At 51.1% G+C, this 25,842-nt stretch overlaps 1 protein-coding gene across 1 annotated transcript; it reads right to left on the bottom strand.

The window, feature by feature from the left end:
* Positions 1-851: 851 nt before the first annotated feature.
* Positions 852-23,933, bottom strand: AKR7A2 (aldo-keto reductase family 7 member A2). Its single transcript, XM_038747414.1, has 7 exons — positions 23,678-23,933; positions 13,704-13,891; positions 12,349-12,453; positions 8,233-8,329; positions 5,486-5,585; positions 2,762-2,891; positions 852-1,227 (listed from the first exon to the last, which is right to left on the bottom strand). The coding sequence occupies exons 1-7, from the start codon at positions 23,916-23,918 to the stop codon at positions 1,066-1,068; spliced, it is 1,023 nt and encodes a 340-aa protein (XP_038603342.1). The 5' UTR covers positions 23,919-23,933; the 3' UTR covers positions 852-1,065.
* Positions 23,934-25,842: the final 1,909 nt, after the last annotated feature.

The raw sequence follows: 25,842 nt of genomic DNA on the forward strand, positions 1-25,842 counted from the left end.
GTATATGCTTTGCACATAGTAAGCGCTTAATAAATGCCATCATCATTATTATTATTATTATTATTATTATTATAAAACATGATTTGGACAGAAGCCTGGGAAGAGGCTTGGTCTTAATGCAGCCAATCTTCTAGACCGTGAGCCCACTGTTGGGTCGGGACTGTCTCTATATGTTGCCAATTGTACTTCCCAAGCGCTTAGTACAGTGCTCTGCACATAGTAAGTGCTCAATAAATACGACTGAATGAATGAATAGTCAGTCAGTGGGGAGAGTACAATACGGTAGCATCGGTAGATGCGATCCCAGCCCGTAAGAAGCAGGGGAGGGATGGGGGCAGAAAGCCTCCTTCCAAAAACTCCAGAATCAATAAATCGTGTTTATTGAGCGCTTACTGTGTGCAGAGCACTGTACTAAGCGCTTGGGAAGCACAAGTTGGCAACATATAGAGACGGTCCCTACCCAACAGCGGGTTCATTTACTCATTCATTCAATTGTATTTATTGAGCGCTTACTGTGTGCAGAGCACTGTACTAAGCGCTTGGGAAGCACAAGTTGGCAACGTATAGAGACGGTCCCTACCCGACAGCGGGCTCACAGGCTAGAAGGGGGAGACAACAAGGCAACAGGAGACCGTGAGCCCACTGTTGAGCAGGGACCATCTCTATATGTTGCCAACTTGTACTTCTCAAGCGCTTAGTACAGTGCTCTGCACACAGTAAGCGCTCAATCAAATACGACTGATTGATTGAGAAAGAAGTGCACTTGATTCAAACCGTCGTTACTTTGATTACAGGGAAGGAGAGTCGGGGCAGACTCGTCGTTCAAGATGCAGGAGACAGGAAAGCCCAGGTGTGACGCAGAAAAGTTTTATTTCTGAGTAGGGTGGAGGGAAGGTAAACCGAGGTAAAGGCGGTACGGAAGTGGGTGAATCGAGGTTCGGGTGTGACACAGAAAAGTTTTGTTTCTGAGTAGGGTGGAGGGAAGGTAAACGGAGGTAAAGACGGTACGGAAGTGGGTGAATCGAGGTTGGGACCCCGCCCGCCCCCCCAACGCCGGGGCAGGCCTTAGCGGAAATAGTTGGGACACTCGTGTGCCACCATGTGCCAGGCGCGGTCAAAGGCCTCCACCACGGGCGGCTCCAGCGGGCCCTCCTCCGCGGCTGTCAGATTCTGCTGCAGCTGCGCCAGGCTAGACATGCCCAAGATGACGGCGTCGCCCAGGGGACCCTGCCACACCGCGGAAGGGTCAGCCGCGACTGGCGGGCGGACTCAGCTGGGACGCGGGCCCACGATCCGTCGCCGCCATCCACCCCCAGCTCCCGAGAGTGGGCCACGTGGAGTCTGCCTCACACTCTCGTGGCATTGGGGGTTGAAAGCGTGTGTGGAAGATAATAATAATACTAATAATGGCATCGATTAAGCGCTTACTATGTGCCAAGCACTGTTCTAAGCACTGGGGGGATACAAGGTGATCAGGTTGTCCCACGTGGAGCTCCCAGTCTGAATCCCCATTTGACAGATGAGGTAACTGAGGCCCAGAGAAGTGAAGTGACCTGCCCAAAGTCACCCAGCTGACAAGTGGTGGAGCTGGGATTTGAACCCATGACCTCTGACTCCAAAGCCCGGGATAAATCCCGGCTCCACCAATTGTCAGCTGTGTGACTTTGGGCCAGTCACTTCACTTCTCTGTGCCTGTTACCTCATCTGTAAAATGGGGACGAAGACTGTGAGCCCCCCGTGGGACAACCTGATCACCTTGTATCCCCCCAGCGCTTAGAACAGTGCTTTGCACATAGTAAGCGCTTAATAAATGCTATTATTATTGGGGGTTGAAAGCATGTGTGGAAGATAATAATAATTACGGCATTTATTAAGCGCTTACTATGTGCCAAGCACTGTTCTAAGCGCTGGGGGGATATAAGGTGATCAGGTTGTCCCACATGGGGCTCTTCATCCCCATTTTACAGATGAGGTCACTGAGGCCCAGAGAAGTGAAGTGACTTGCCCAAAGTCACACAGCTGACAAGTGGCAGAGCCGGGATTTGAACCCACGACCTCTGACTCCAAAGCCCGGGCTCTTTCCCCTGAGCCACGCTGCTTCTCTATAATAATAATAATAATGATGGTATTTGTTAAGCGCTTACTATGTGCCAAGCACTGTTCTAAGTGCTGGGGGGATACAAGGTGATCAGGTTGTCCCCCGTGGGGCTCACAGTCTTAATCCCCATTTTCCAGATGAGGTAACCGAGGCCCAGAGAAGTGAAGTGACTTGCCCAAAGTCACCCAGCTGACAATTGGCGGAGCCGGCATTTGAACCCATGCCCTCTGACTCAATCAATCAATCAATCGTATTTATTGAGCGCTTACTGTGTCCAGATCACTGTACTAAGCGCTTGGGTAGTACAAGTTGGCAACATAGAGAGACGGTCCACAGTGGGCTCTGACTCCAGAGCCCGGGCTCTTTCCACTGAGCCACGCTGCTTCTCAAGAGGCGAATTTAGAAAAGGAGGATTTACGGGGACGGAGTAGCCGGAGTTTGGCTTCCTGTTTCCTTAGCACCTCTGCTTAGAGCAGCGCCCAGCACATAGTAGGCGCTTAACAAATACCAAAGTTATTATTATTATTATTTCCCCCAGTTCCTGTCATTTGGTGAAGCAGCCAAGCACCAGGAAGATGATTTACAAAGGGAGCCGACGAGCTGGGGACGCAGCCCTGCCGCGTGGCATCCAAATGGTAGCCGGGTGAGCGGGCCGGGGGTTACCTGGAGCTGGGAATGGTGGTACATCCAGCGAAGGGCAGCGGAAGTCATGCTGGGGGCATCCGCCCCGTAGGTCGCCTTCAGGGCTTTCTCCACTACAGCGATAGCTTCGAAGTGATGCTCCCTCCAGAAGCTGGGCAAGTTCAATGGGGAGAGCAATCAATCAATCAATCAATCGTATTTATTGAGCGCTTACCGTGTGCAGAGCACTGGACTAAGCGCTTGGGAAGTCCAAGTTGGCAACATCTAGAGACGGTCCCTACCCAACAGTGGGCTCACAGTCTAGAAGGGGGAGACAGAACAAAACCAATCAATCAATTGTATTTATTGAGCACTTACTATGTGCACAGCACTGTACTAAGCGCTTGGGAAGTACAAGTCGGCAACACATAGAGACAGTCCCTAACCAACAGTGGGCTCACAGTCTAGAAGGGGGAGACAGAGAACAAAACCAAACATACTAATAAAATAAAATAAATAGAATCGATATGTACAAGATAAATAGAGTAATAAATCTGTACAAACATCTATACATCTATACAGGTGCTGTGGGGAAGGGAAGGAGGTAAGATGGGGGGATGGAGAGGGGGATGAGGGGGAGAGGAAGGAAGGGGCTCAGTCAGGGAAGGCCTCCTGGAGGAGGTAAGCGCCTCATAGATGCCACCGGCATTATCAGTATTATTATTATTATTCATTCATTCATTCAATCGTATTTATTGAGCGCTTACTGTGTGCAGAGCACTGTACTAAGCACTTGGGAAGTACAAGTTGGCAACATCTAGAGACGGTCCCTACCCAACAGCAGGCTCACAGTCTAGAAGGGGGAGACAGACAACAAAACAAAACATACTAACAAAATTAAATAAATAGAATAGATATGCACAAGATAAATAAATAGAGTAATAAATCTGTACAAACATATATACATATATACAGGTGCTGTGGGGAAGGGAAGGAGGTAAGATGGGGGGGATGGAGAGGGGGATGAGGGGGAGAGGAAGGAAGGGGCTCAGTCAGGGAAGGCCTCCTGGAGGAGGGAAGCGCCTCATAGATGCCACCAGCATTATCAGTATTGTTATTATTATTATTCATTCATTCATTCATTCAATCGTATTTATTGAGCGCTTACTGTGTGCAGAGCACTGTATTAAGCGCTTGGGAAGTCCAAGTTGGCAACATCTAGAGACGGTCCTTACCCAACAGCGGGCTCACAGTCTAGAAGGGGGAGACAGAGAACAAAACATATTAACAAAATAAAATAAATAGAATATGTACAAATAAAATAGAGTAATAAATACGTACAAACATATATACATATATACAGGTATTATTAGTACCTCGCTGTCTGAGGCCACCACCGAGCAGGACACTGGGGGGACAGGTCTTCTCCTTCATGCCTATCCCGTCTGGACTACTGTACTAGCCTTCTCTCTGATCTCCCATCCTCTTGTCTCTCCCCACTTCAATCCACACTTCACGCTGCTGCCCGGATCGTCTTTGTGCAGGAACGCTCTGGGCATGTTACTCCCCTCCTCAAAAATCTCCAGTGGCTCCCAATCAATCTGCGCATCAGGCAGAAACTCCTCCCCCTGGGCTTCAAGGCTGTCCATCCATCCCCTCGCCCCCTCCTCCCTCCCCTCCCTTCTCTCCTTCTCCAGCCCAGCCCGCACCCTCCGCTCCTTCGCCGCTAATCTCCTCACCGTTAGGCCTCGTTCTCGCCCGTCCCGCCATCGACCCCCGGCCCACATCATCCCCCGGGCCTGGAATGCCCTCCCTCCGCACATCCACCAAGCTAGCTCTCTTCCTCCCTTCAAGGCCCTACTGAGAGCTCACCTCCTCCAGGAGGCCTTCCCAGACTGAGCCCCTTCCTTCCTCTCCCCCTCGTCCCCCTCTCCATTCCCCCATCTTACCTCCTTCCCTTCCCCACAGCACCTGTATATATGTGTATATGTTTGTACATATTTATTACTCTATTTATTTATCTTACTTGTACATATCTATTCTATTTATTTTATTCTGTCAGTATGTTTGGTTTTGTTCTCTGTCTCCCCCTTTCAGACTGTGAGCCCACTGTTGGGTAGGGACTGTCTCTATATGTTGCCAATTTGTACTTCCCAAGCGCTTAGTAGTGCTCTGCACACAGTAAGCACTCAATAAATACAATTGATGATGATGATGATGATGATGATGATGGAATGCCCTCCCTCTGCCCATCCGCCAAGCTAGCTCTCTTCCTCCCTTCAAGGCCCTACTGAGAGCTCACCTCCTCCAGGAGGCCTTCCCAGACTGAGCCCCTTCCTTCCTCTCCCCCTCGTCCCCCTCTCCATCCCCCCATTTTACCTCCTTCCCTTCCCCACAGCACCTGTATATCTGTATATGCTTGTACATATTTATTACTCTATTTATTTCACTTCTACATATCTATTCTATTTATTTTATTTTGTTAGTATGTTTGGTTCTGTTCTCTGTCTCCCCCTTCTAGACTGTGAGCCCACTGTTGGGCAGGGACCATCTCTAGATGTTGCCAACTTGTACTTCCCAAGCACTTAGTACAGTGCTCTGCACACAGTAAGCGCTCAATAAATACGACATTGATTGATTGATTGATCAGTTTCCTCCTAGTTTGGTATTTCACCCAGGGATGGGCAGAAAGGCCCCTCCCGGGCCACCAAATCGCCCCCCCGGTCGCCCGCTTCCTCCCAGCCACGGCCGCAGACCGGCCCTCACCGCTTCCTGTAGACCTCGGCCCAGTCATTTCCGAAGAACCGTCCGGCGGGCTGGCTGGTGTCCTTGTCTTCATACTTGTACTTGCCGGTCAGCAGGCCCCCTGCGGCGTGGGCAGAAGGGAAACCGAAAAAGTCGGATAAACCGAGGCTGGGAGGGAGGGTACAGGCTGGGCGGCATCCCCCTGTTGTGCACGGTGCCAACTTGGACTTCCCAAGCGCCTAGTACAGTGCTCTGCACACAGTAAGCGCTCAGTAAATACAACTGATTGATTGATTGATTTCCCCCTGGCCAGGGCAAAATCCCCAGGCGAAGCAGCGTGGCTCAGTGGGACGAGCCCGGGCTTGGGAGAGGTCATGGGTGGTTTTTTTTTTTATTATGGCATTTATTAAGTACATATTTACTATCCTATTGATTTTATTTTGTTAATATGTTTTGTTTTGTTGCCTGTCTCCCCCTTCTAGACCGTGAGCCCGCTGTCGGGTAGGGACCGTCTCTAGATGTTGCCAACTTGGACTTCCCAAGCGCTTAGACAGTACTCTGCACACAGTAAGCGCTCAGTAAATACGATTGATTGATTGACTGATTGATTCCCCCTGGCCAGGGAAAAATCCCCAGGCGAAGCAGCGTGGCTCAGTGGGAAGAGCCCGGGCTTGGGAGAGGTCATGAGTGGTTTTTTTTTTTTTTATTACGGCATTTATTAAGTACATATTTACTATCCTATTGATTTTATTTTGTTAATATGTTCCGTTTTGTTGCCCGTCTCCCGCTTCGAGACTGTGAGCCCGCTGTTGGGTAGGGACCGTCTCTATCTGTTGCCAGCTTGGACTTCCCAAGCGCTTAGTACAGTGCTCTGCACACAGTAAGCGCTCAGTAAATACGATTGATTGATTGATTGATTCCCCCTGGCCAGGAAAAATCCCCAGGCGAAGCAGCGTGGCTCAGTCGGAAGAGCCCGGGGTTGGGAGAGGTCATGGGTGGGTTTTTTTATTACGGCATTTATTAAGTACACATTTACTATTCTATTGATTTTATCTTGTTAATATGTTTTGTTTTGTTGCCCGTCTCCCCCTTCTAGCCTGTGAGCCCGCTGTCGGGCAGGGACCGTCTCTATATGTTGCCAGCTTGTACTTCCCAAGCGCTTAGTACAGTGCTCCGCACACAGTAAGCGCCCAATAAATACGACTGAATTGAATGAATGAATATGGGCAAAGCACCGTTCGAAGCGCTGGGTTCAAATCCCCGCTCGGCCACTTGTCAGCTGTGTGACTTGGGGCAAGTCACTTCACTTCCCTTCACTTCCCAGACTGAGCCCCTTCCTTCCTCTCCCCGTCTCCCTCTCCATCCCCCCATCTTACCTCCTTCCCTTCCCCACAGCACCTGTATATATGTATATATATTTGTACATATTTATTACTCTATTTATTTATTTATTTATTTATTTTACTTGTACATATCTATCCTATTTATTTTATTTTGTTAGTATGTTTGGTTTTGTTCTCTGTCTCCCCCTTTTAGACTGTGAGCCCACTGTTGGGTAGGGACTGTCTCTATATGTTGCCAATTTGTACTTCCCAAGCGCTTAGTACAGTGCTCTGCACATAGTAAGCGCTCAATAAATACGATTGAATGATTGACTGATTGATTCCCTGGGCCTCAGTCACCTCATCTGGAAAATGGGGGTGAAGACCGTGAGCTCCCCATGGGACACCCTGATCACCTTGTATCCTCCCCAGCGCTTAGAGCAGTGCTTTGCACATAGTAAGCGCTTTACAAACGCCATCATTAGTATTATCCCCAGTGGAACGCCCTGTCCTTGACATGGACCAACCAATCAATCAATCAATCATATTTATTGAGCACTTACTGTGTGCAGAGCACTGTACTAAGTGCTTGGGAAGTACAAGTTGGCAACATCTAGAGACAGTCCCTACCCAACAGTGGGCTCACAGTCTAGAAGGGGGAGACAGAGAACAAAACCAAACATACCAACAAAATAAAATAAATAATAAATAGAATAGATATGTACAAGTAAAATAGAGTAATAAATATGTACAAACATATACATATATACATATCCGTCACTGACCTCGGGTCGGTGCGAAGCGCTGTGGCCTAGTGGGAAGTCTGTGGGCTTGGGAGTCACGGGATCTGGGTTCGAATCCCAGCTCCATCACTTGCCTGCTGTGTACATCACATTTACTTTCCCTGACCTCAGTTTCTTTATCTGTAAAACGGGGATTGAGTATCCGTTCTCCCTCCCACAGAGACCGTGAGCCCCACGTAGGACGAGGCCAGGGTCCGACCTGATTATTTTGCATTTACTCCAGAGCTCAGTGTCCGGCCTGGGACAAAGTTAGTGCTTAACAAATGCCACAATTTTGTGTGATCGGAGCGACCCGTGGGCAGAACGACATCCCAGGGGGAATCGGGTCAGGGAACAGCCCAGACGCTCAGGGGACCGGCCCGCCACCCCGCAGCATGGCTCAGTGGAAAGAGCCCGGGCTTTGGAGTCAGAGATCGTGGGTTCGAGTCCCGGCTAGGCGACATGCCTGCTGTGTGACCTTGGGCAAGTCACTTAACTTCTCGGAGCCTCAGCGACCTCATCCGTAAAATGGGGATGATGACTGTGAGCCCCCCGCGGGACAACCTGATCACCTTGCATCCCCCCAGTGCTTAGAACAGTGCTTTGCACATAGTAAGCGCTTAACAAATGCCATTATTATTATTATTATTATTATTATTATTACCGGCCAGTGGGTTGTAAGCGTAGAACCGCAATCCAAAGTGCCTCAGACAGGGGAGCAGTTCGGTCTCCACTTGTCGGGTGGTGGCATTGTACATGCCCTGTGGAGAGAGGGATGGGTTGGACGGCCGGCAGCCACGGTCCGGCCCTCGAGGTGGGGGTGGAGGGAAGGAAATAAAGCTGGGCTGGGGGCGGGGGGGAGTGCCACTCGGGCCCCCAAAAGGTTCCCTTCTCTTTCCGGATTAGCCCCGCTACATAAAGTCTTCAACGATTCTGACCCCTTCCTCACCTTCCTTCTCTCCTTCTCCATGCCCACTCTGATCCTCGGAGACTTCAACATCCACATGGATGTCCCTGGTGACTCCTCTGCCGCCCGCCTTCTATCTCTCCTCGACGCTGCCCACCTCTTGCTCCACCCCACCTCACCCACTCACCAACTTGGTCACACCCTGGACCTCATCATCTCCTATCACTGCACTGTGTCCACCCTCCCCAACTCTGAAATCCCTCTCTCTGATCATAAACTTCTCACCTGCCTCCTCACTCACACTCCTTTCCCCTGCAAATCCATATTACTTCCTCACAGAGATCTCCGCTCTCTTGACCCCATCCATCTTTCGGAGTGCCTCACATCCCACCTCGCCTCCCTCTCCTCTCTGCCCAGTCTTGATGATCAGATTGCTGCTCTCAACTCTACCCTTTCTACTCAGCTACACTCACTCGCTCCCCTTTCCCTCCGCCGCTCTCGTACCACTAACCCACAGCCCTGGATCACTGCCACTGTCCGCCTCCTTTGCTCGAGCTGCCGAACACTGCTGGCGAAAGTCTAAACGCCTTGCCAACCTCGTTCAAGTTCATCCTTTCCTGCCTTAACTCAGCCCTCTTCTCTGCCAGACAAAACTACTTCTCCTCCCTTATTGACACCAATGCCCATCATCCCCATCAGCTCTTCCGTACATTTAACTCCCTTCTCAGGACCCCGGTTCCTCCCCCTCCCCCTTCCCTCACCCCCAACGATCTGGTCTGAGCTCCCCAAAGTCACCCCCCCCCACCCTTCTCCAACTCCCTGGCTCTCAACCCTCTCCGCTACTCTCCCATCCTTCCCAGCAGTGTCCTCAGAGGAGCTCTCCTCCCTCCTCTCAAGTGCTACTCCGGCCTCCTGTGCTTCTGACCCCATTCCTTCTCATCTTATGAAATCTCTCGCTCCGTCCCTTCTCCCCTCCTTAACTTCCATCTTCAATCGTTCACTCCCCACTGGTTCCTTCCCCTCTGCCTTCAAACATGCCCACATCTCTTCCGTACTAAAAAAAACCCTCTCTTGACCCCACCTCACCTTCTAGTTATTGCCCTATGTCCCTCCTACCATTCCTTTCTAAACTCCTTGAACAAGTCGTCTACACGCGCTGCCTCGAATTCCTCAACGCCAACTCTCTCCTCGACCCCCTCCAGTCTGGCTTCCGTCCCCTACATTCCACGGAAACTGCCCTCTCAAAGGTCACCGATGACCTCCTGCTTGCCAAATCCAACGGCTCCTACTCTGTCCTAATCCTCCTCGACCTCTCGGCTGCCTTCGACACTGCGGACCACCCCCTTCTCCTCAACACGCTATCCGACCTTGACTTCACAGACTCCGTCCTCTCCTGGTTCTCCTCTAATCTCTCCGGTCGTTCATTCTCAGTCTCTTCTGCAGGCTCCTCCTCCCCCTCCCATCCCCTTACTGTGAGGGTTCCCCAAGGTTCGGTTCTTGGTCCCCTTCTGTTCTCAATCTACACTCACTCCCTTGGTGACCTCATTCGTTCCCACGGCTTCAACTATCATCTCTACGCCGATGACACCCAAATCTACATCTCTGCCCCTGCTCTCTCTCCCTCCCTTCAGGCTCGCGTCTCCTCCTGCCTTCAGGACATCTCCATCTGGCTGTCTGCCCGCCATCTAAAACTCAACATGTCCAAGACTGAACTCCTTATCTTCCCTCCCAAACCCTGCCCTCTCCCTGACTTTCCCATCTCTGTTGACGGCACTTCCATCCTTCCCGTCTCACAAGCCCGCAACCTTGGTGTCATCCTCGACTCCGCTCTCTCGTTCACCCCTCACATCCAAGCCGTCACCAAAACCTGCCGGTCTCAGCTCCGCAGCATTGCCAAGATCCACCCTTTCCTCTCCATCCAAACCACTACCCTGCTCGTTCAATCTCTCTCCCTTCTAGACTGTGAGCCCATTGTTGGGTAGGGACTGTCTCTGTATGTTGCCGAGCTGTACTTCCCAAGCGCTTAGTTCAGTGCTCTGCACACAGTAAGCGCTCAATAAATACGATTGAATGAATGAATGAATGACTGGATTACTGCATCAGCCTCCTCTGATCTCCCATCCTCGTGTCTCTCCCCGCTTCAATCCATACTTCATGCTGCTGCCCGGATTATCTTTGTCCAGAAACGCTCTGGGCATGTCACTCCCCTCCTCAAAAATCTCCAGTGGCTACCAATCAATCTGCGCATCAGGCAGAAACTCCTCACCCTGGGCTTCAAGGCTGTCCATCCCCTGGCCCCCTCCTACCTCACCTCCCTTCTCTCCTTCTCCAGCCCACCCCGCACCCTCCGCTCCTCTGCCGCTCACCTCCTCACCGTTAGGCCTCGTTCCTGCCTGTCCCGCCATCGACCCCCGGCCCACGTCCTCCCCCTGGCCCGGAACGCCCTCCCTCCCTCTCAACATCCGCCAAGCTAGCTCTCTTCTTCCCTTCAAAGCCCTACTGAGAGCTCACCTCCTCCAGGAGGCCTTCCCAGACTGAGCCCCCTCCTTCCTCTCCCCCTCGTCCCCCTCTCCATCCCCCCCATCTTACCTCCTTCCCCTCCCCACAGAACCTGTATATATGTATATATATTTGTACAGATTTATTACTCTATTTTATTTGTACACATTTATTCTATTTACTTTATTTTGTTAATATGTTTGGTTTTGTTGTCTGTCTCCCCCTTCTAGACTGTGAGCCCGCTGTTGGGTAGGGACCGTCTCTATATGTTGCCAACTTGGACTTCCCAAGCGCTTAGTTCAGTGCTTTGCACACAGTAAGCGCTCAATAAATACAATTGAATGAATGAATGAATGATTGAAGGGAATAAAGGTGGGCTGGGGGCGGGGGGGAGTGCCACTCGGGCCCCCAAAAGGTTCCTTTCTCTTTCCGGATTAGCCCCACTACTTTTAGACTCTGAGCCCACTGTTGGATAGGGACCATCTCTAGATGTTGCCGACTTGGACTTCCCAAGCGTTTAGTCCAGTGCTCTGCACACAGTAAGCGCTCAATAAATACGACTGAATGAACGCATGAATCTGTAAAATGGGGATGAAGCCTGTGAGCCCCACGTGGGACAACCTGATTACCTTGTATCTCCCCCGGCGCTTAGAACAGTGCTTGGCACGTAGTAAGCGCTTAACAAATACCAACATTATTATTATTATTATTAATACCTTATACCACACACACACCTCTTTGTGTACCAACATTATTATTATTATTAATACCTTATACCACACACACACAAATCTGTGTGTACCAACATTATCATTATTATTACCTTATACCACACACACCTCTTTGTGTACCATTATTATTATTATTAATACCTTATACCACACACACACACACGTCTTTGTGTACCAACATTATTATTATTAATACCTTATACCACATACACAACTCTTTGTATACCAACATTATTATTTTTAATACCTTATACCACACACACAAATCTTTGTGTACCAACATTATTATTATTATTACCTTATACCACACACAACTCTTTGTGTACCAACATTATTATTCTTATTATTAATACCTTATACCACACACACACAACTCTTTGTGTACCAACATTATCATTATTAATACCTTATACCACACACACACACAACTCTTTGTGTACCAACATTATTATTATTATTATTATTATTATTAATACCTTATACCACACACACAACTCTTTGTGTACCAACATTATTATTATTATTAATACCTTATACCACACACACACAACTCTTTGTGTACCAAATTATTGTTATTATTATTAATACCTTATACCACACACACACAACTCTTTGTGTGGCCACCCGCTAGGCAGCCCCTCACCTGGTACACCGTTGGCACTATCCAGCCGTTGTTCTTGCAGAGGGTGTAAATCTCGGCCACCTCCCAGGATGCGTAGTTGGAGAGGCCGAGCTCCACAAACTTGCCCTGCGGGGAGAAACAGCCCAGTAGCCCAGCTCCCACTTCACAGCAACGATGGCATTTATTAAGCGCTTACTACGTGCCAAGCACTGTACTAAGCGCTGGGGAGGTTACAAGGTGATCAGGTTGTCCCACGGGGGGCTCCCACTCTTCATCCCCATTTTACCGATGCGGTAACTGAGGCCCAGAGAGGTGACTTGCCCACAGTCACCCAGCTGAGAAGCGGCGGAGCCGGGATTTGGACCCATAATACTAATAATACTAATGATGGTATTTGTTAAGCGCTTACTATGTGCGAAGCACTGTTCTAAGCGCTGGGGGGGATACAAGGTGATCAGGTTGTCCCACGTGGGGCTCCCAGTCTTCATCCCCATTTTCCAGATGAGGTAACTGAGGCCCAGAGAAGTGAAGGGACTTGCCCAAAGTCACCCAGCTGAGAAGCATCAGGGCTGGGATTTGAACCCATAATACTAATGATGGTATTTGTTAAGCGCTTACTATGTGCAAAGCACTGTTCTAAGCGCTGGGGGGGATACAAGGTCATCAGCTTGTCCCACGTGGGGCTCACAGTCTTCATCCCCATTTTCCAGATGAGGTAACTGAGGCACAGAGAAGTGACTTGCCCAAAGTCACCCAGCTGAGAAGCGGCGGAGCCGGGATTTGAACCCACAATACTAACGATGGTATTTGTTAAGCGCTTACTATGTGCACGGCACTGTTCTAAGCGCTGGGGGGGGGGGGGATACAAGGTGATCCGGTTGTCCCACGTGGGGCTCCCAGTCTTCATCCCCATTTTCCAGATGAGGCAACTGAGGCCCAGAGAAGTGACTTGCCCAAAGCTACCCAGCTGAGAAGCGGTGGAGCCGGGATTTGAACCCACAATACTAACGATGGTATTTGTTAAGCGCTTACTATGTGCACGGCACTGTTCTAAGCGCTGGGGGGGGGGGATACAAGGTGATCAGGTTGTCCCACGTCTTAATCCCCGTTTTCCAGATGAGGTGACCGAGGCCCAGAGAAGTGACTTGGCGGCGCCGGGATTTGAACCCCTGACCTCGGACTCCGAAGGCCGAGCGGTTTCCACTGCGCCGCGCTGCTTCTCTCCCTCCCGCCCCTCAGTCACCCAAATGGCAGAGGGACGGGGCGGACCTCGGAAAAGCCCTGGTTGGGAATGCGGCCGACGTCCCCCGGGATGCGGCTTTCCCGCCCCCTCCCCAGCCCGGTGGTCCTCAGGCCGGAGCGGGCAGCCCCCCCACCTCCTGGTGCAGCCGGTGGCAGGCCCGCAGCGTCTCTTCCACGGGCGTGTCGTGGTCGGGGGCGTGCAGATAGAACAGGTCCACCTGGCTCCTCTGCAGCCGCTCCAGGGACGTCTCCAGCTGGGAGCGGAGGCTGTCGGGATGCAGGGAATTCCCCTCCCAAGGGTTGGCCTTCGTGGCGATTTTCACTTAGGGGAGAAGGGACGCGGGCCGGGAAGGGGGAAAGAGAGTCCGCGTCACTGCCTGGACTGTCTCTATATGTTGCCAACTTGGACTTCCCAAGCGCTTAGTACAGTGCTCGGCACACAGTAAGCGCTCAATAAATACGATTGATTGATTGACCAGAGCCTCACCCTCCTCTGCTGCCCCTCTTTGGATGACGCCGGGGGAGAAGCCTAAAGGAACGGGGAGGGACCGTCTCGATATGTCGCCAACTTGGACTTCCCAAGCGCTCTGCACACAGTAAGCGCTCAATAAATATGACTGAATGAATGAATGACTATAGATGTACATATGTTAGGAAGAATTTATTACTCTATTTTACTGGTGCGTATTTAGTCTATTTATTTTATTTTGTTCATATGTTTTGTTCTCCGCCTCCCCCTTCTAGACTGTGATCCCGCTGTCGGGTAGGGACCGTCTCTATATGTCGCCAACTTGGACTTCCCAAGCGCTCTGCACACAGTAAGCGCTCAATAAATATGACTGAATGAATGAATGACTATAGATGTACATATGTTAGGAAGAATTTATTACTCTATTTTACTGGTGCGTATTTAGTCTATTTATTTTATTTTGTTCATATGTTTTGTTCTCCGTCTCCCCCTTCTAGACTGTGATCCCGCTGTCGGGTAGGGACCGTCTCTATATGTTGCCAACTTGGACTTCCCAAGCGTTCTGCACACAGTAAGCGCTCAATAAATATGACTGAATGAATGACTATAGATGTATATATGTTAGGAAGAATTTATTACTCTATTTTATTGGTGCGTATTTAGTCTATTTATTTTATTTTGTTCATATGTTTTCTTCTCCGTCTCCCCATTCTAGACTGTGAGCCCGCTGTCGGGTAGGGACTGTCTCTATATGTCGCCAACTTGGACTTCCCAAGTGCTCTGCACACAGTAAGCACTCAATAAATACAATTGAATGAATCGATGAATGACTATAGATGTATGTATGTTTGGAAGAATTTATTACTTTATTTTATTGGTGCATATTTATTCTATTTATTTTATTCTGTTCATACGTTTTGTTCTCCATCTCCCCCTTCTAGACTGTGAGCCCGCTGTCGGGTAGGGACCGTCTCTATGTGTTGCCAACTTGGACTTCCCAAGCGCTCTGCACACAGTAAGCGCTCAATAAATACGACTGAATGAATGAATGACTATAGATGTATATATGTTAGGAAGAATTTATTACTCTATTTTATTGGTGCATATTTATTCTGTTTATTTTATTTTGTTCATATGTTTTGTTCTCCGTCTCCCCCTTCTAGACTGTGAGCCTGCAGTTGGGTAGGGACCGTCTCTATACGTTGCCAACTTGGACTTCCCAAGCGCTCTGCACACAGTAAGCGCTAAATAAATACGACTGAATGAATCAATGAATGACTATAGATGTATATATGTTTGTAAGAATTTATTACTCTATTTTATTTGTGCATATTTATTCTATTTTGTTAATATGTTTTGTTTTGTCCTCTGTCTCCCCCTTCTAGACTGTGAGCCCGCCGTCGGGTAGGGACCGTCTCTATATGTCGCCAACTTGGACTTCCCAAGTGCTTAGTCCGGTGCTCTGCACACAATAAGCACTCAATAAATACAATTGAATGAATGAATATAGATGTATATATGTTTGGAATAATTTATTACTCTATTTTATTTGTGCATATTTATTCTATTTATTTTATTTTGTTAATATGTTTTGTTTTGTTGTCCGCCTCCCCCTTCTAGACTGTGAGCCCGCCGTCGGGTAGGGACCATCTCTATATGTCGCCAACTTGGACTTCCCAAGCGCTTGGTCCGGTGCCCTGCACACAATAAGTGCTCAATAACTACGACTGAATGAGTGAATGTAGATGTACAGATGTTTGTAAGAATTTATTACTCTATTTTATTTGTGCATATTTATTCTATTTATTTTATTTTGTTAATGTTTTGTTTTGTTCGTCTCCCTTCTAGACTGTGAGCCCGCTGTCAGTTGCCAACTCCATATGTTGCCAACTTGTACTTCCCAAGCGCTTAGTCCAGTGCTCTGCACACAGTAAGCGCTCAATAAATACGATTGAATGAAGGAATGAATGAATAATAATGATGGCATTTGTTAAGCACTTACAATAATAATAATAATAATAATAATAATAATAATAATAATAATAATGGCATTTATTAAGCGCTTACCATGTGCAAAGCCTGTTCTAAGCACTGGGGAGGATGCAAGGTGATCAGGTTGTCCCACGGGGGGCTCACGGTCTTCATCCCCATTTGACAGATGAGGGAAGTGAGGCCCAGAGAAGTGAAGTGACTTGCCCAAAGTCACACAGCTGACAAGTGGCGGAGCCGGGATTTGAACCCATTGAACCAATCTGGTTGTGTTCTCTCTGGGGCCCTTCCAAACCTCTTCAAAGTAAACCGAAGCCACCTCCCCTTCGGGAACGCAAGATGATTTCAACCAACAATAATAATAAAGATGGCATTTGTTAAGCGCTTACTATGTGCAAAGCACTGTTCTAAGCGCTGGGGAGGATGCAAGGTGATCAGGTTGTCCCACGGGGGGCTCACGGTCTTCATCCCCATTTTACAGGTGAGGGAAGTGAGGCCCAGAGAAGTGAAGTGACTTGCCCCAAGTCACACAGCTGACAAGCGGCAGAGTGAGCCCGCTGTTGGGTAGGGACCGTCTCTATATGTTCCCAACTTGGACTTCCCAAGCGCTTAGTCCAGTGCTCGGCACACAGTAAGCGCTCAATAAATACGACTGAATGAATGAATGAGCCGGGATTTGAACCCACTGAACCAATCTGGTTGTGTTCTCGCCGCTCTTTTTAAATCCCCTAATGGACAGTTCACTCAGACTCAGAAGAGAGTTAGTGGCTTAACACATACAGCTTCCAGACAAGTTTAGCAATTTTCCTTTTAAAGGAAGATCCTGCTAGTTTCTCCATTCATTCAATCGTATTTATTGAGCACTTACTGTGTGCAGAGCACTGTACTAAGCACTTGGGAAGTCCAAGTCGGCAACATCTAGAGATGGTCCCTACCCAACAGCGGGCTCACAGTCTAGAAGGGGGAGACAGACAACAAAACATATTAACAAAATAAAATGAATAGAATAAATATGTACAAATAAAATAAATAGAGTAATAAATCCGTACAAACATATATACAACTATACAGGTGGTGTGGGGAGGGGAAGGAGGTAAGGCAGGGGGGACGGAGGAGGAGAGGAAGGAGGGGGCTCAGTCTGGGAAGGCCTCCATCTGTCTTTAATGATATTTGTTAATAATAATAATAATGATGGCATTTATTCAGCGCTTACTATGTGCAAAGCACTGTTCTAAGCGCTGGGGAGGTTACAAGGTGATCAGGTTGTCCCATGCGGGGGGCTCACAGTCTCAATCCCCATATTCCAGATGAGGTAACTGAGGCACAGAGAAGTTAAGTGACTTGCCCAAAGCCACACAGCCGACAGTTGGGGAGAGCCGGGATTTGAACCCATGACCTCTGACTCCAAAGCCCGGGCTCTTTCCGTTAAGCACTTACTATGTGCCAGGCACTGCAATAATAATAATTGGGGTTTTTTCGTTACCAAGCCCTGAGGTAGATCAGGTAGATGAGAAGCAGTGTGGCTCAGTGGGAAGAGCCCGGGCTTTGGAGTCAGAAGTCGTGGGTTCAAATCCCGGCTCCGCCACTTGTCGGCTGGATGACTTTGGGCAAGTCACTTCACTTCTCTGGGCCTCAGTTCCCTCATCTGTAAATGGGGATGAAGACTGGGAGCCCCATGTGGGACAACCTGATCACCTTGTAACCTCCCCAGCGCTTAGAACAGTGCTTTGCACATAGTAAGGGCTTAACAAATGCCATTATTATTATTATTATTATCAGGTTGGACACAGTCCGTATCACAAATGGGGCTCACAGGCCATTTTACAGATGAGGAAACTGAGGGACCGGGATTCTAAATGACTCGCCCAAGGTCACACAGCAGACAAGCGGCAGAGATTAGAACCCAGGGCCTCCGACGTCCGGGCCTGGGCTCTTTCCAACTAAGCCATGCTGCTTCTCTGGCTTTGTGGGGTCCCAAAGATCCCCCCACTCAAGTCCACCTGGGCCCAACCCGAGGCGGGGGTAAACTGGGGAGTCACACACATGCACCTGAGAGGGAAGGAGGATCGGTACTTTATCCCCATTTTACAGGCGAGGTTACTGAGGCACAGTGAAAATTTAAATTCAATCATATTTATTGAGCGCTTACTGTGTGCACGGCACTGTACTAAGCGCTTGGGAACTACAAGTCGGCAACATAGAGAGGCGGTCCCTACCCACAACGGGGTCACAGGCTAGAAGGGGGAGACGGACGACAAAACGAAACATGGAGACGGGTGTCTGGTCGTCAGAACAAACAGAATTAAAGACAAATGCACATCATTAACACAATTAATAGAATAGTAAATATGTATAAGGAAAACAGATAGAGTGATAAATCTGTACAAACATATATACAGGTGGTGTGGCTGGTTTTGAGGGAAGGGAGAATAATAATAATAATAATAATAATAATTATGGTATTCGTTAAAACACTTATTATAAGCCAAGCACTGTTCTAAGCGCTGGGATCGATACAAGGTAATCAGATTAGACCCGATCCATCCCCCGTGGCGGCTGTGTGACCTTGAGCAAGTCACTTCACTTCTCCGGGCTTGTTCCCTCATCCGTAAATCGGGACTGTGAACCCCAGGTGGGGCAGGGACTGTGTCCACTCTGATTACTTGGTATCTGCGTCGGTGCTCGGAACGGTGCTTGGCCCATACAGGGCCCGGGCTTGGCGGTCAGAGGGCCTGGGTTCTAATCCCGCCTCCGCCACTTATCTGCTGTGTGCCTCTGGGCAAGTCCCTTCACTTCTCCGGGCCTCAGTCACCTCCTCTGGAAAATGGGGATTAAGACTGTGAGCTCCACCTTGTATCTATCTCAGCGCTTAGAAGGGTGCTTGGCACATAGTAAACACTTAAATACCATCATCATCATTATTATTATTAATCAATCGTATTTATTGAGCGCTTACTATGTGCACAGCACTGTACTAAGTGCTTGGGAAGTACAAATTGGCAACATATAGAGACAGTCCCTACCCAACAACGGGGTCACAGTCTAGAAGGGGGAGACGGACAACAAAGCAAAACACGTACACAGGTGTCGTCAGAACAAATAGAATTAAAGCTAAATAATAATAATAATGTTGGTATTTGTTCTTCATTCAATCGTATTTATTGAGCGCTTACTGTGTGCAGAGCACTGGACTAAGCGCTTGGGAAGTACAAGTTGGCAACATATAGAGACGGTCCCTACCCAACAGTGGGCTCACAGTCTAGATGTGCCAAGCACCGTTCTAAGCGCTGGGGGAGATACAAGGTGATCAGGTTGTCCCCCGTGGGGCTCACAGTCTTCATCCCCATTTTACAGATGAGGGAACTGAGGCCCAGAGAAGTGAAGTGACTTGCCCAAAGTCACCCAGCTGACTAGTGGCGGAGCTGGAATCTGAACCCATGACCTCGGCCTCCAAAACCTGTGCTCTTTCCACTGAGCCACGGTGCTTCTCACATCAATCACTCAATCATATTTATTGAGCGCTTACTGTGTGCAGAGCACTGTACTAAGCGCTTGGGAAGTACAAGTTGGCACCATATAGGGACGGTCAATCAATCAATCAATCAATCATATTTACTGAGCGCTTACTGAGTGCAGAGCACTGTACTAAGCGCTTGGGAAGTACAAGTTGGCAACATATAGAGACGGTCAATCAATCAATCAATCGTATTTATTGAGCGCTTACTGTGTGCAGAGTACTGTACTAAGCACTTGGGAAGTACAAGTTGGCACCATATAGAGACGGTCAATCAATCAATCATATTTATTGAGTGCTTACTGTGTGCAGAGCACTGTACTAAGCGCTTGGGAAGTCCAAGTTGGCAACATATAGGGACGGTCCCTACCCAACAGTGGGCTCACAGTCTAGAAGACTGTTATCATTATCATACTGCACATCAATCAATCGATCAAATCGTATTTATTGAGCGCTTACTGTGTGCAGAGCACTGGACTAAGCGCTTGGGAAGTCCAAGTTGGCAACATATAGAGACGGTCCCTACCCAACAGTGGGTTCACAGTCTAGAAGACTTGTTATCATTATCATAACACAAATCATTAACAAAATTCAATAGAATAGGAAGTAAAGTCCAAGTAAAATCAACAGAGTGATAAATCCGTACAAACATCTATCCAGGTGCCGGGTCAGTCCAGCCAGGTGGGGGATAATAATAATAATAATAATAATAATAATAATAATAATAATAATAATAATAATAATGATAATAATAATAATGATAATAATAATAATAATAATAATAATAATAATAATGGCATTTGTTAGGCGCTTACTGTGTGCAAAGCACTGTTCTAGGCGCCGGAGAGGTTACAAGGTGATCAGGTTGTCCCACGGGGGGGGGGCTCACAGTCTTCATCCCCATTTTGCTGATGAGGAAACTGAGGCCCAGAGAAGTGAAGTGACTTGCCCAGAGTCGCCCAGCTGACAATTGGCAGAGCCAGGATTTGAACCCATGACCTCTGACTCCAAAGCCCGGGCTCTTGCCACTGAGCCACGCTGCTTCGCAGCAGAACTGAGAGGGCCAGAATCCAAATCACAGCACCTGTATATATGTTTGTACATATTTATTACTCTATTTATTTATTTTACTTGTGCCTATCTATTCTATTTATTTTATTTTGTTAGCATGTTTGGTTTTGTTCTCTGTCCCCCCCTTTCAGACTGTGAGCCCGCTGTTGGGTAGGGACCGTCTCTAGATGTTGCCAACTTGGACTTCCCAAGCGCTTAGTACAGTGCTCCGCACGCAGTAAGCGCTCAATAAATACGATTGATCGAGAGGGGCCGGGCCCCATCCGAGATCAGCCCGGCCAACGGACTGAGCCCGCGTGACACGGAGGGTGAACTTCGTCCCCGACAACATCCCAAGGACAGTGACTCAGCCTGCTTAGCCACAGCGGAGAAGCGGTGGAAAGAGCTCGGGCTTTGGAGTCCGAGGTCCTGGGTTCAAATCCCGGCTCCGCCACTTGTCAGCTGGGTGACTCCGGGCAAGGCACTTCGCTTCTCTGGGCCTCAGTTCCCTCGTCTGGAAAATGGGGATTAAGACTGTGAGCCCCATGTGGGACAACCTCATCCCCTTGTAACCTCCCCGACGCTTAGAACGGTGCTTGGCACGTGGTAAGCGCCTAATAAATGCCATTATTACTATTATTATTACTAAGCCCTTGGGAAGTAGAAGTCGGCAACATATAGAGACGGTCCCTACCCAACAACGGGCTCACAGTTTTGCCCAAGGTCACACAGCTGACCAGTGGCAGAGGCGGGATTCGAACCCATGACCTCTGACTCTTTTAGACTGTGAGCCCACTGTTGGGTAGGGACCGTCTCTAGATGTTGCCAACTTGTACTACCCGAGCGCTTAGTACAGTGCTCTGCACACAGTAAGCGCTCAATAAATACGATTGATTGATTGATGATGACTCCCAAGGCCGGGCTCTTTCCACTGAGGCATGCCGCTTCTCTAAACGCAGTGCTTAGCACAGAGTAAGTGTTTTAGCAAACAGCATTACTATCATTATTATTATTATTATTAAGTAGCGGCAGGTGTGGCTCAGTGGAAAGAGCCCGGGCTTGGGAGTCCGAGGTCATGGGTTCAAATCCCGGCCCCGCCACTTGTCAGCTGTGTGACTTTGGGCAAGTCACTTCATTCGTTCACTCATTCATTCAATCGTATTTATTGAGCGCTTACTGTGTGCAGAGCACTGTACTAAGCGCTTGGGAAGTCCAAGTCGGCAACATGTAGAGACGGTCCCTACCCAACAGCGGGCTCCCAGTCTAGAAGGGGGAGGCGGACAACAAAACAAAACATATTAACCGAATAAAATGAATAGAATAAGTCCGTAGAAGTAAAATAAATAGAATAAGAAATCTGTACATACATCTATACAGGTGCTGTGGGGACGGGAAGGAGGTAAGGCGGGGCGGAGAGGGGGAGCGGAAGGAGGGGGCTCAGTCTAGGAAGGCCGCCTGGAGGAGGTCTTTCATTCATTCATTCATTCAATCGTATTTATTAAGCGCTTACTGTGTGCAGAGCACTGTACTAAGCACTTGGGAAGTCCAAGTCGGCAACATCTAGAGACGGTCCCTACCCAACAGCGGGCTCACAGTCTAGAGGGGAGGAGACGGACCACAAAACAGCACACATAAGCCAAATAAAATAAACAGAATATGTACAAGTAAAATAAATACATAGAGTAATAAATCTGTACAAACATATATAGATATATGCAGGTGCTGTGGGGAAGGGAAGGAGGTAAGACGGGGGGATGGAGAGGGGGCCGAGGGGGAGAGGAAGGAAGGGGCTCAGTCAGGGAAGGCCTCCTGGAGGAGGTGAGCTCTCATAGATGCCACCGGCGTTGTCAGTATTGTTATTATTATTAGTACCTCGCTGTCCGAGGCCACCACCAATCAATCAACCAGTGGTATTTATTGAGCGCTTACTGTATTCAGAGCACTGTACTAAGCGCTTGGGAACTACAAGTCGGCAACATATAGAGAGACGGTCCCTACCCGACAACGGGCTCACAGTCTAGAAGGGGGAGACAGAGAACAAAACCAAACATACTAACAAAATAAAATAGATAGAATAGATATGGACAAGATAGAGTAATAAATATGCACAAACATATATCCACCTATACAGGTGCTGTGGGGAAGGGAAGGAGGTAAGACGGGCGGGGATGGAGAGGGGGACGAGGGGGAGAGGAGGGAAGGGGCTCAGTCTGGGAAGGCCTCCTGGAGGAGGTGAGCTCTCAGTAGGGCCTTGAAGGGAGGAAGAGAGTCAGCTTGGCGGATGGGCAGAGGGAAGGCATTCCATCATCATCATCAATCGTATTTATTGAGCGCTTACTGTGTGCACAGCACTGTACTAAGCCCTTGGGAAGTACAAATTGGCAACATCTAGAGACAGTCCCTACCCAACAGTGGGCTCACAGTCTGAAAGGGGGAGACAGAGAACAAAACCAAACATACTAACAAAATAAAATAAATAGAATAGATATGTACAAGTAAAATAAATAGAGTAGTGAATATGTACAAACATATATCCATCTATACAGGTGCTGTGGGGAAGGGAAGGAGGTAAGATGGGGGGATGGAGACGGGGGCGAGGGAGAGAGGAAGGAAGGGGCTCAGTCAGGGAAGGCCTCCTGGAGGAGGTGAGCTCTCACAGAGGTCCCCGGCGGTGTCAGTATTGTTATTATTATTAGTACCTCGCTGTCCGAGGCCACCACCAATCAATCAATCAATCAGTGGTATTGATTGAGCGCTTACTGTGTGCAGAGCACTGTACTAAGCGCTTGGGAAGGACAAGTTGGCAACATCTAGAGACGGTCCCTACCCAACAGCGGGCTCACAGACTAGAAGGGGGAGACAGACAACAGAACAAAACATATTGACAAACTAACGGGCTAGAAGGGACTTTTAGACCGTGAGCCCGCTGTTGGGTAGGGACCGTCTCTAGATGTTGCCGACTTGGACTTCCCAAGCGCTTAGTCCGGTGCTCTGCACGTAGTAAGCGCTCAATCAATACGATTGATGATGATGATGAAGTGACTGTTGTTGTTGCTGTGCTAATGTTGGTGATGGTGCGGCCTTACCTTCCGGGCCGAGGCCTAGGCGGCCGAGGATGGCCTCGGACTGCCCGTGCCCGTAGAGGAGGGCGGTGTCCAGGTGTCGGTGCCCCCCGCGGAGGAAGGCCCGCACGGCCGACCCGCTGCCGGACTCGTCCAGCCGCCGGCCCAGCTCCATCGTGCCCAGCACCGACAGCGGCAGCGGCACCGGGACCGACATGGCGCGCGACGACACCGACACTGCCGCCGCCGCCGCCACGCGCTGCATCGCCTCTGCGCCTGCGCGGACGGGCCAAACACGTGGGCGGGGCCCTCCGCCAGGGGGCGGGACCGAGGCGCGCCCGGACTGACTTCTGCGCCTGCGCCGACGGGCCCGGACCGGTGGGCGGGGCCCTCTGGAGGGGGCGGGACTAAGGCGCGTCCGTCTCGACAGCGCGCGCGCGCGCGCGCCCGGCCTGACTTCTGCGCCTGCGCCGACGGGCCCGGACCGGTGGGCGGGGCCGTCCGCGAGGGGGCGGGGCTAATGCGCGTCTATATTGACTGCGCGCGCCCGGCCTGACTTCTGCGCCTGCGCGGAGAGGGCCGGACAGGCGGGCGGGGCCGTCCGCGAGGGGGCGGGACTAATGCGCGCCCATATCTACTGCAAGCGCCCGGTCTGACTTCTGCGCCTGCGCCGACGGGCCCGGACCGGTGGGCGGGGCCTTCTGGAGGGCGCGGGACTAATGCTCGTCTATATTGACTGCGCGCGCCCGGCCTGACTTCTGCGCCTGCGCCGACGGGCCCGGACCCGTGGGCGGCGCCCTCCGCCAGGGGGCGGGACCGAGGCGCGCCCGGCCTCACTTCTGCGCCTGCGCCGACGGGCCCGGACCCGTGGGCGGGGCCGTCCGCGAGGGGGCGGGACTAATGCGCATCTATATTGACTGCGCGCGCCGACAGACTTTTGCGCCTGCGCGGAGAGGGCCGGGCCGGCGGGCGGGGCCGTCCGCGAGGGGGCGGGACTAATGCGCGCCCATATCTACTGCGCGCGCGCGTGCGCGCGCCCGGTCTGACTTCTGCGCCTGCGCCGACGGGCCCGGACCGGTGGACGGGGCCCTCTGGAGGGGGCGGGACTAAGGCGCGTCCGTCTCGACTGCGCGCGCGCGCGCCCGGCCTGACTTCTGCGCCTGCGCCGACGGGCCCGGACCGGTGGGCGGGGCCGTCCGCGAGGGGGCGGGACTAATGCGCGTCTATATTGACGGCGCGCGCCGACTGACTTCTGCGCCTGCGCGGAGAGGGCCGGGCCGGCGGGCGGGGCCGCCCGCGAGGGGGCGGGACTAATGCGCGCCCATATCTGCTGCGCGCGCGCGCGCCAGGCCTGACTTCTGCGCCTGCGCGGACAGGCCCGGACAGGTGGGCGGGGCCTTCTGGAGGGGGCGGGACTAACGCGCGTCCATCTCGACAGCGCGCGCGCGCGCGCCCGGCCTGACTTCTGCGCCTGCGCCGCCGGGCCCGGACCCGTGGGCGGCGCCCTCCGCGAGGGGGCGGGACTGAGGCGCGCCCGGCCTCACTTCTGCGCCTGCGCCGACGGGCCCGGACCGGTGGGCGGGGCCGTCCCCGAGGGGGCGGGACTAATGCTCGTCTATATTGACTACGCGCGCCGACTGACTTCTGCGCCTGCGCGGACAGGCCCGGACCGGTGGGCGGGGCCTTCTGGAGGGGGCGGGACTAACGCGCGTCCGTCTCGACAGCGCGCGCGCGCGCGCGCCCGGCCTGACTTCTGCGCCTGCGCCGCCGGGCCCGGACCCGTGGGCGGCGCCCTCCGCGAGGGGGCGGGACTGAGGCGCGCCCGGCCTCACTTCTGCGCCTGCGCCGACGGGCCCGGACCGGTGGGCGGGGCCTTCTGGAGGGGGCGGGACTAATGCGCGTCTATATTGACTGCGCGCGCCGACAGACTTCTGTGCCTGCGCGGAGAGGGCCGGGCCGGCGGGCGGGGCCGTCCGCGAGGGGGCGGGACTAGTGCGCGCCCATATCTACTGCGCGCGCGCGTGCGCGCGCCCGGTCTGACTTCTGCGCCTGCGCCGACGGGCCCGGACCGGTGGGCGGGGCCTTCTGGAGGGGGCGGGACTAAGGCGCGTCCGTCTCGACAGCGCGCGCGCGCGCCCGGCCTGACTTCTGCGCCTGCGCCGACGGGCCCGGACCCGTGGGCTGCGCCC

This window comes from Tachyglossus aculeatus, chromosome 5 (genome assembly GCF_015852505.1).
Source record: "Tachyglossus aculeatus isolate mTacAcu1 chromosome 5, mTacAcu1.pri, whole genome shotgun sequence".
Classification (NCBI taxonomy): domain Eukaryota; kingdom Metazoa; phylum Chordata; class Mammalia; order Monotremata; family Tachyglossidae; genus Tachyglossus; species Tachyglossus aculeatus.

What these genes read in the sequence shown, in the direction of transcription:
- AKR7A2 (XM_038747414.1), bottom strand. Translation starts at nt 23,918, where the DNA reads ATGCAGCGCGTGGCGGCGGCGGCGGCAGTGTCGGTGTCGTCGCGCGCC. An exon ending in TAGTGCCAACGGTGTACCAG is followed by an intron (nt 8,330 to 12,348) that starts GTGAGGGGCTGC and finishes CTCTCTCCACAG; the next exon opens with GGCATGTACAATGCCACCAC. An exon ending in CGCTTACAACCCACTGGCCG is followed by an intron (nt 5,586 to 8,232) that starts GTAATAATAATA and finishes CCCACGCCGCAG; the next exon opens with GGGGCCTGCTGACCGGCAAG.